Source organism: Asterias amurensis, chromosome 1, assembly GCF_032118995.1.
Source record: "Asterias amurensis chromosome 1, ASM3211899v1".
Taxonomy (NCBI): Eukaryota; Metazoa; Echinodermata; class Asteroidea; order Forcipulatida; family Asteriidae; genus Asterias; species Asterias amurensis.
The window spans coordinates 22,860,253-22,870,713 of record NC_092648.1 but is presented as its reverse complement, the minus strand read 5'-3'; the positions used below and the strand labels follow the sequence as shown (position 1 = coordinate 22,870,713).

General features: G+C 38.1%; 1 protein-coding gene across 2 annotated transcripts in view; it reads right to left on the bottom strand.

The window, feature by feature from the left end:
• Window positions 1–1,485: 1,485 nt before the first annotated feature.
• LOC139954220 (ras guanyl-releasing protein 3-like) overlaps window positions 1,486–10,461 on the bottom strand; it is a 66,216-nt gene continuing 57,240 nt past the window's right edge. For both annotated transcript variants that reach the window (XM_071953942.1, XM_071953950.1), the window contains exons 11-16: window positions 10,311–10,391; window positions 9,300–9,404; window positions 8,081–8,196; window positions 6,900–7,309; window positions 6,012–6,334; window positions 1,486–4,564 (exon numbers count right to left, since the gene is read on the bottom strand). In XM_071953942.1, the coding sequence (XP_071810043.1) occupies window positions 4,394–4,564; window positions 6,012–6,334; window positions 6,900–7,309; window positions 8,081–8,196; window positions 9,300–9,404; window positions 10,311–10,391 (1,206 nt within the window). In that variant the 3' untranslated portion in view covers window positions 1,486–4,393. The remainder of the gene's footprint in view (window positions 4,565–6,011; window positions 6,335–6,899; window positions 7,310–8,080; window positions 8,197–9,299; window positions 9,405–10,310; window positions 10,392–10,461) is intronic.

Sequence of the window (10,461 nt, the reverse complement as noted above, 5' to 3'; positions counted from 1 at the left end):
TTCTTGGAAAGTTTTTTAAATATCATGGCTCGCCCCTTCTCTCCAAATCGCACTCACTCTTACAAATTTAGTATTTTTTTTTATTTATTTCCTAGACTCTGTTCTCTCCTGTATCACAGGTAGACCTTGGGATTTACAAGTGTGCTTGCAAAGTTTATAAAGTCTCTCCCTGTCTCACTCTCTGGCTCACTATTACAAAATTAGTATCTGTTTCATTTATTTCCTTGATTTGTTTCCCTCTTGTATATCACATAGAGGCCTGGAATTACAAGTTTGCTTGGAATTTGTTTAAATAAATATTCTGTCTCTCTCCCACTCTCACTCACTCGTACAAATTAAGTTTCTTATCTAATCCTTTCCAAGATTTGTTTTGCTCCTGTATCACATAGATGCCTGGAATTACAAGTTTGCTTGGAAAGTTTTTTAAATATCATGGCTCGCCCCTTCTCTCCAAATCACACTCACTCCTAGAAATTTAGGATATTTTCTAATTCTTTCCTAGACTCTGTTCTCTCCTGTATCACGGGTAGGCCTTGGGATTTACAAGTGTGCTTGCAACGTTTTTAAAGTTATTCTCTATCTCACTCTCTTGCTCACTTTTTCCACCATAGTATTATCTTTTCAGTTCATTTCCTTGATCTGTTTCCCTCTTGTATTACAAGGCCTGGGATTACAAGTTTGCTTGGAAAGTTTTTAAAATGTCATGTCTCGCCCCTTCTCTCCCACTATAACTCACTCGTACAAATTTAGTTTCTTATCTAATCCTTTCCAAGATTTGTTTTGTTCCTGTATCGCATAGAGGCCTGGAATTACAAGTTTGTTTGGAAAGTTTTTAAAATGTCATGTCTCGCCCCTTCTCTCCCACGCTCTCCCACTCTTACATAATTAGTATCGTTTCTATATATTTCCAAGATTTGTTTCCCTCTCGTTGCACAAAGAGGCATGGAATTACAAGTTTGCTTGGAAAGTTTTTAAAATATCCAGTCTCTCTCCTTCTCTCCCACTCTTGCTCACTCTTACAAATTAAGTATATTTTCAAAATCTTTCCTTATTGTTTTCCCTACTGTATCACGTGGAGGCCTGGAGTTGCACTTTGGCCAAGAGGCCATAAGCCTACACTGGTTACATTTGTTTAGGGCTCCTGCAAATGCTCCCCGAAACTTTCTGGTTTTCTGATAAAGTGTCTTTTACTACCGGGAATTAAAGATGGTCTCACAACTATGACATAGACACTTCAAAATGTACTGCACAAAATATCATAATTGCACCTCTTTACTTGTGTGCGTCCATGTAAAAAAAATTGCCTAAAGGCTCGGTCCCACTGCAGCGATAACGAGAACGATAACGATCACGACGCAAAGAGAATGCGTTCTATTGGTTGAATTGCTCCACGCAGAATACGCACACGCTCTTTCAACCAATAGAATGTGTTATCTTTGCGTCGTTATCGTTATCGTTCTTGTTATCGCTGCAGTGGGACCGGGCCTTAACTCTATCCCAACCAAGTTTTACTTTAAAAAACTCCAAACTAAAAGAATAAATATAAGTGCCAGACGAATTGAATATCCTGCAGCTTGGTGATCCTTGGTCAGAAATCAAGCTTGAATGACCAAATTAAGTTTTGAGTCATTATCTCCATTTTTATGAAGATGTTAAGAAAATGTAAGAACTCCATTATTGTCAATTTTACTCGTTCACCCCAAATTAGATAAATGCGTAAACTGTTTTCAAAGCAGATCATTTTATTTTTAGTTATGAATGCCTGAAGAATAATTTAGTAAAGGTTAATATTTCATTTAATTTCACTAAGTTCTCTGGACATTTCGAAATTAATCATGTTGTAAATAGCTCTTCAAAATGTTTTGCTCAAGACGGAATGTTCACCTCAAACGTGTACAGTGTTTTATTTGTTAAACCAACACAATTCATGAAGCGTTTTACTTTTAAATGTTATATTATTTGAGCACAGACCAGCTGTTAAACAATTGGTATAATACAGATTTATATACAGAATCCTAGATACAAAAATGAGTTGGGGTGTAGACACGCCACAAACACACAGTACAGTATATAATTACACTGGGGAAAAAAAAATGTCCCTTTACATTTCATAAATTTTATCACAACAAAAATTATTGTAGTGTGCCAGCACAATGACAATAAGCTGCTTCTGTTATGTGACCGTTTGCATATGGACAAATTGGCAAATAGAATTTTATGTTAAAATAAAAAATTAAAAATAAAAAAATTATCAGAGAAAAAGGAGCAGGCTCATTTAATTGTAAAATTATACGCAAGAGGAAGAAAAATCATATGACTTGTTATCAAGGTACAGCCATTACATGGCTACGACCTCCCAACTCCCCAAAGACCTTATAGCACAAATACTTGTATGCGCACGTTAGTAGTGTAATGAGGTGCATGCTGGTCTAGCTAGTGACTAAGTTTGATCCCTAGCTAGACCAGCATGCACCACATTCCACAGTTAGCACTTGCGCATGATTAAATTTGACACTACTGATCAGCAAAGAGCCCTCTACTGGTGAGCAAAGGAGAGGCTGTGTGGCCACCTAAGATTTAGCCTGAACATCTGACTTCACACTGCAAGGCTCGTCAATTATGCCAGAAAGCGTCTGCATGTTGGGCCCACTTCCATAATCACTTGACCCCGCATCATTTCACATGGCTTTCAGCATGGTTCTGGAGACTCGCAGTTAAATCCGACACACATGTTTATACATAAACAAGTACCAGTACTTGTTCTTATGCTTATGGGATAAGCACGAGGACCAGTCTTCTTAAGATACGGCTACGGTAGACTTTATCGTCCTCCTTCCAACCATGATGATGAATCCTTTACAATGTTGAGACTGCAACGATGACTCAACTAGTTTTGCTCTGGGGGCCTCTGAGCATGGCAAAAGATCATAGAGGGTCTCCTGCAACAACATTTGTGGACACCCTGCACCGGGACTCTAGCATTAACTGCCGTGACCTTCAAGTGAAGAGACCAGTGGAGAGCCGTTGTCAAAGATGCCCGAGTTCGCTCGATATGATGATGACGATGATGACGATGATGCAATGTTGTCAGGGGAGGGGTTGGTAAGCTGTACACAGGAATGGCTTGATGCTGTATTCGTGCAGACAGTGTGTTATAAACATTGCTATTACAATGTTGTGAAGCAGGTTTCATGCGATATGCGTGCATGTGTTAAAAGGTGTATTCCTCTATCTCGTAAGCCGATAGCATAAATTGTTTCCCTCAGTTTCTGATCTGTTTCCAATTTCATAGCACTCCTTACTACAGAACTCTTTAAACGCAGAATTTTGCTCTAAGGAGTGCCATGCATTGGAGCCTGGTTAATGCTAGTTTGTCTCCAGAAACAATTGTAAATGTTGTTCAAAAGAACATATTTAAAGTTAGCTTTTTGTAATTTGGGAAGTAGACACTATGAGGTTTCTCTTGTGTAAGCAATCAACGAAAATTACTTTTCAGGTTTTCCTTTCAACATGACAATGTCCACGTTCGCATTCCCACACACTCCAGACCAGTCTCACAATCATCCACAGCCAAAGATAGATGAAACATCCATTTTTTCACCCCCGTGACCTTTATGCATCATACATTACACGTTAATCCATAGGCACCATTTTGAAGTGATCACTAGAGGGGGGTCGTTCACATTACATGTGTACCTTCGATGGTTAGTTTAGTACAATACAACAGCTGACTATCTGTGGCTTTCAAAATAATATCTGCGTCAGGTATCAACAGTTTGGCATGACCATAGTAATAATACTTGCTGGGTTTTTGTCTATTTAAGCACCACTGATGCACTGGGTTATATAAGTCTTATTCAACTCCTGCAGAAAGCACAGAAGCTTTGATTGTATTTGTAAGCTGGGTTTGTGTCCCTTTGCGCACCACTGATGCACTGGGTTATAATATAAGTCTTGCTCAACTCCTGCGGACAGAACTGATGAAGCTTTGCTCAAGTTTGTAAGAAGTGTGAGTTGCTGGATTTGTTGTGTCCCTTTGCGCACCACTGATGCACTGGGTAATAAATAAGTCTTGTTCATCTCCTGCCGACAGTACACTGAAGCTTTGCTTGTGTTTGTACGAAGTCTGAGTTGCTGGGGTGTTGTCCCTTTGTGCACCACTATCAAGTCTTACTCAACTCCTGCAGAAAGCACAGAAACACTTTTGTTCATATTTGTAAGAAGTGCGAGCGACATCAGAAGCTTGCAGAGTTTTTCATCAGACTTGGGTATCTGTTGCCACTGTTGCACTGGGTAACAATAAGTCTTGTTCAACTCCTGCCGGCATCACAGAAAAGCTTCGCTCATAATTACAAGAAGTGTGAGTGGCATCAGAAGCTTGCAGAGTTCTTCATCAGACTTGTGTATCTTTTTGTAGATGTAAGGTATCCATCTGATCCAGAATGAAGGAAACAGTATGTCGTCTGATTAGCTCTAGGTGACTCTCAAGCATCTTATTCTTCTCCTGAATGCTCGTCACTTCGTGTTTCAAGCGAACATTCTCCATCTCCAGGAGTTCTCGTTCCTGAGGGACAGAGAAGTTTGATTATTATTATTGGTTTCTTGAAAAAAAAATTCAAGCATCAAAAGCTGAATTGTGTTTAACATACAACAAGTATTACATAAACATAGAATAAAAAAATAAAAAAATAATAAGATATGAAAATCATCAATTCTTTAATGGTAGGCCTATGACTATACAAATTATATTGCAAAATTGTTGCAAGGAATAGCAAGTTCAGATTAAAATACAAAGAATAGAAATAGGAGAAAATAATAAATGAAACTAAAACCATTTCAATACTTATTAGTACAAAACAAAATACGTAGCAGGAAAAATGCAAAAAATGTTAGATCAATCACACACTTATATAGCAAAGAACAAAGAAAGCAACAGAAAGATGACTTAAAGCCATTAGACCCTTTCGGTAAACAGTGTTGTCCAAGGCCCACACTTTGTGTAACACAACTTCTATATCAAATAACAAACCTGTGAAAATTTAGGCTCAATCGGTCATCGGAGTCGGGAGAAAACAACGGAAAACCCACCCTTGTTTCCGCACGTTTCACCGTGTCATGACATGTGTTTAAAATAAATCCGTTAACGAGAATTTATACTGTTTTGCTGTTTTCTCAAAAAGTAAAGCATTTCATGGAAAAATATTTCAAGAGAAGTCTTTCACCATTGCCTTCTGTAAACCCTGTAAGTTATTTGTAAATCTGTGAACTTTTTTTTTTTTTTCTGAACCGAAAGGGTCAAATGGCTTTAAAATGAAGTACTTTTGTTGAGTGACAAGTAGATTCTTTCAGGCATGATATTTGGCCCTTGGAAACAATCGAGACAATTTGATCGAGTAAAAGGGATTGTAAGCATGTATTCATGGTATAGGGTTTTATAGACTTTAATTTAATAAAAAGTTTACTGATATTCCGGAGGGCCAACGAACTGGAAAACGGGCTTAAGTAGAAAGAATATCATTGCCTGTTCTTCAAAATAAATAAAAGTTTAGGATTCAAAGCAAACTTTTGATAAATAAGTACACATATAATGAAAGTATAAAACTTCAGAAGCCAACAAGTATTCAATGTTTGAGAAATCTCTGAGCCCAAATTCACAGAACAAAAAGTAACCACAACCAAATTAATCAATACGGTTACCAGCCAAAACACAGTGTCAAATGTAACATCAGTGATTGATCTTCTGCTCATTTTCACTCAGAAGAAACTTTTGATGATAGTGCTTTAAAGTATTATTGTTTGATTAGGCATGAAGCTCTACGAAATTGGGCCCTGTTAGAAGGCAGAAGCTCAATTCCCTTCCTCTTGTCCCACAAATGAGTTCGGAAAAATACACACACAAATGGTTAGATACATTCGTCCCCGCAGAATTTTGTCTTTGCCCCTGCAAGCCCCCACCCCATAATCAAAATGTCTGCATATACCACTGGAGAGAAAAAATGTCTCAAACCTACTCTTTCTGCACTAATGAGCTTGTCCTTGAGTTCATCACTCTTGGATGCAGTACTGCTCTTGAACACACTGGAATCGCTTCCTGTCACGCTATTCTGGTCACCAAAACTACTATTGCTGTCGTCTTCGCTGAGTTCGCTCAACCTCCGGCCGCTGCTGCAGATGATTCCTCCGTGTTCTTCACCCTCTTTGTCCGAGTCTTGGGACGATGTCTCTGGGTTGAGGGCGGTGTCCGTCTGTGTCGCTTGCTGGACTTGTCTCATCTGCTTCTGGCACTGAGTAAAACGCTGCTGGTCCTCCCACACTATTTCCTTGGAGATTGAGACTGGTGGATGACAAAGGATAGAAAATAGAATTGGATAAATCTAAGGTCTACTGCTTGAATTGTTTCAGGCAGGATTTCAGACTCCAAAGGAATACTTTCATTTAACAACTATGTACAAAACTGGAAAGATAAACACCCTGAGCATTTTTTTTATGCAGTATGAGCTTAAATTTTTTGTATTGATGGTGGAATTTTAAATAGCAATAAAAAAAACAACCATATATTTTCTGCTATTGTTTAAACCATTTTGCTGCTGTCTTTGTTTCTTGGTTCTATTCTGATGTGTGATCAAGGGTCCCCATTTAGTGGGCCTGCCTGAGTGCCTGTTCTGGGTTTCCCTTTTACACTAAGTTGTATTTTGATGTTTGTGAAAGGTAATGAACTAAACAAAACTTAACATATTAACAGTGAAGAAAACTGTAAAGATGTACAGCACCCTAAGTGTTTTTTGTTATTCAATTTGTTATTGATGCTGGAATTTTATCTTTCCACATGGTTAAAACAAATAAAACAACTCCTGTTTATCAACAACCGCATCCCAAGCAAATGATGTTCAAACACTCACCTCTGTTTAGCTGACTAGTACTTTGGCTGTATCCCTTGATATCGTGACTGTTTTTCCTCCTGCTGACGACGACCCCGTTGGCGTTTCCGTTTGCCTTTGCCATATTGACCGGCCCGTCTAACGTATGCCTCCGCTGCATCGTCGACGTAATCCCGTTCGTTCCGTTTGCTTTCTTACTCCTGCACTCGATGACCAGTCGATCTTTGCAGTGCTTGTGGGCATTGATGCCACACACCTTACACTTGACTCCCTGCTTGATGAGTCCCCACAGGAGCCCCGTACAGTGCTGGCAGAAGGTTGGCGTCAGGTAGGTGTGCACGCTGAAGTTGTGTTTGTAGCTGTAGCTAAGAGCCAGGCTGTGGGCCCGCATGAAGTAAGAGCACATCTCGCTCCGACTGATCAGACCTTCCCTGTGTTTTAAAATAAGGCGAGTGAATTGATCAAGTTAACGTTTCCTCAACTATATACCTCAGGAAGTGTTGAACTTTGATTAATTAAAATGCTGATCCCTCAGATTGTTTTTCTTTCATTTGTAAATGTTTCCTGTCTTCACTACAGCAAGATGTATTTCTTATTAATGACATAATTTGACAAGTTCCTCGTGCTACAAATAAGACACACTCATCAAGAAACATCGAATGACAATTAAGAAGTTTGAACATGCTTGACAGCTCATTATTGATCATCATTATCAAAAGGAAATGTTTTACTGAAGGGGGATGTACATGCAAAATGGGATTCATCAATTTGCACAAGGAAAATTTACTACAGTCCTACGATTAAAGACAGTGGACACTATTGGTAATTGTCAAAGACCAGTCTTCTCACTTGGTGTATCTCAACATATGCATAAAATAACAAACCTGTGAAAATTTGAGCTCAATTGGTCGTCGAAGTTGCGAGATAATGAAAGAAAAACAAACACCCTTGTCACACTAAGTTGTGTGCTTTTAGATGGTTGATTTCGAGACCTCAAATTCTAAACTTGAGGTCTCAAAATCAAATTCTTTCTCGAAAACTATGTCACTTCAGAGGGAGCCAATTCTCACAATGTTTTGTACCATCAACCTCTCCCCATTACTCATTACCAAGTAAAGTTTTTTGCTAAAAATTATTTTGAGTAATTACCCTTAGTGTCCACTGCCTTTAAATGAGAACAAAATGAATCTCTCTGTACTGACCTGTCTGCATTAAGTACACAAAAGGACTCCATGAAAGGAAAGTTGGTGGCAATGCCCTGAAAGTCAGCACATGTAATGTAACCATCTCTGTCTGTATCGTATATCTTGAACACTGTCTGTTAATAAATCAAAATACAAAATGAAATATTAACTCCAAAACATTGATACAAAATGTATCTACATTTATACTTGTTTTGGCACAGCATAAAGACAAGCCTGGCAACCCCGCAGTAGATTTAAACATCCAAGTGATTAAGAGGCCTGGTTCTTGATAATTTACCTCTACTTTGTCTCGGTAAAATTATCAAGAACCTGGCCTCGTTGGGATTAAACCACTAGTTGAAAACCTCTTCACCACACATTGATTCCCTTAATAATAAATATCTTTTTGAAATTGTCTGGTGGATTGAGTTTTTTTTTTGTTATATTTTATGTTTTTGTTTTCCCCTTCATAAAAATGTACGTATTTTAGTATTACTATTTTTTTTTATAGATTGAAGATTTAGTGTGTCTAGACTTTAAAATCCTTATTTATTTGTTGTCCTTCCTTTATTTTTCTCCTTCCAAAAAAATACATCATTTTTATGAAGCAGTAACTTCATTACTGCACAAATAAGAGGAAACAGGTGTAAAGAACAAGATCTAAGGCCTTGTCAAATTAATGGATGCGGATTGATCACCATGGAACAAGCATACTCATAGGACGCCTTAGCAAAACCCTACGCAACAGCTTCAGCCATAGCCTCAGCCACATCCACTGGCCACATCCACTATCCACATCCACTAGCTACAGCCATTGGCCACATCCTTTAACCACATCTATTAGCCACATCCATTAGCTACATCCACTATCCACAGCCACTAGCTACAGCCACTAGCTACAGCCATTAGCTACAGCCATTAGCCACATCCACTATCCACAGCCACTAGCTACAGCAATTAGCCACAGCCATTAACCACATCTACTAGCCACAGCCACTAGCCACAGCCAATACCACACATGGGGCCAATTTGGACAGGGCCAACAAAACACTGGGGGGTTTTCAATTCGATACCTAACGCTGCTATAAACCTCTCTATCTAAAGCCAAGTCCTAAACGGCTACAGCAACAGCTAGATCGCGCGCGTGGCATCTGCCTATTCTTCAACAGTAACAGACGCGCTGATCTAGCGGTAGCTGTAGCGGAAGTTGCCGTTTTGGACACGGCCTATTACTTACCTCCACCATGGCGGCTACATGTTTAGTGATGGTCTCTTGGTCGGGATGAACACATACACCAGATGCCCAGTCTGCGTACACTGCTGGTTTGGTGGGAGTAGACGGCTGCTTCAAGCAAAAAATAATCAAGTTGTGTTACGGGAATGATAAAATAAAAGAGGAACTTTACATGCAGGTTGTGTGTTACTTCTGCCAACAAAACATTTTTCAATGGCAATTTTGTAATACAGCAACTTATAGTTTTTAGTGAAAGTCTTCACAAAAATTAGGTCAGTAAAGGGCTTTTAATTTACCTTGCAGTATTTTTGGTGATGATTATGACTATTATTATATATAATATATACTAATGAAGAAGGTCCGGTTTAGATCGAAAGCTAAGGCCATCTACCCTACTCATTACATTATATATACTAATTTACAATAGATTTTGTTATGGTTCTATTGCTTAAAAACACAACCAATACAATAAAACAAGTATTAGCTTTCAAGAAATACAGTAATCTAATTTTAAAAACAGTTGAATAGTTTCAAATCCTAGAATGTTAATATAATAATAAAACAGATTTGTAGAACACAACAATATCAATTACATTACAATGAAACCACAAAATAACAATGGAACTACAAATGTACATCAACTTTGAAGAAAAATTTACATAAGATGAGTTTTATTTAGTAAAAGACTAGCAGCAACTTAAATCTATCGGTGCTGTACAACATTTGAATTTAGTTGAAATGGAAGATGATTCCTGAAACTTGGATCAAAACAAACAAATCCCCAAGAAATGTTTTTTTTTTGTTTTGCTTTTTTAATTTTGAATGATTTTCAGTCTTAAAACTTATTTGAAAAGAGGGCGACAAGTATCATTCCAGAAAAATTCTTCTGTCTGAAATGTTATCACTTGTTTAGTTGAATTTGATCCAATAAGCACTTTATAACCATATGTGGAATGTTATCGATAGATGCAAACAGATAAAGTATTTCTGATGTTAGTTTACTTGTGTACTTACTGCGCTCGTTGAATTCCTGGGTTCTCTTGCCAAAGATAGCTCATATATTTCATCTTCAGTATACTGGAGATCAAGGGATGCCTAAACAGAACAAACAAGTCCAGTTACAATCTCTATTATAGGAATAGTCAAACTATGAGGACCAGAAGGA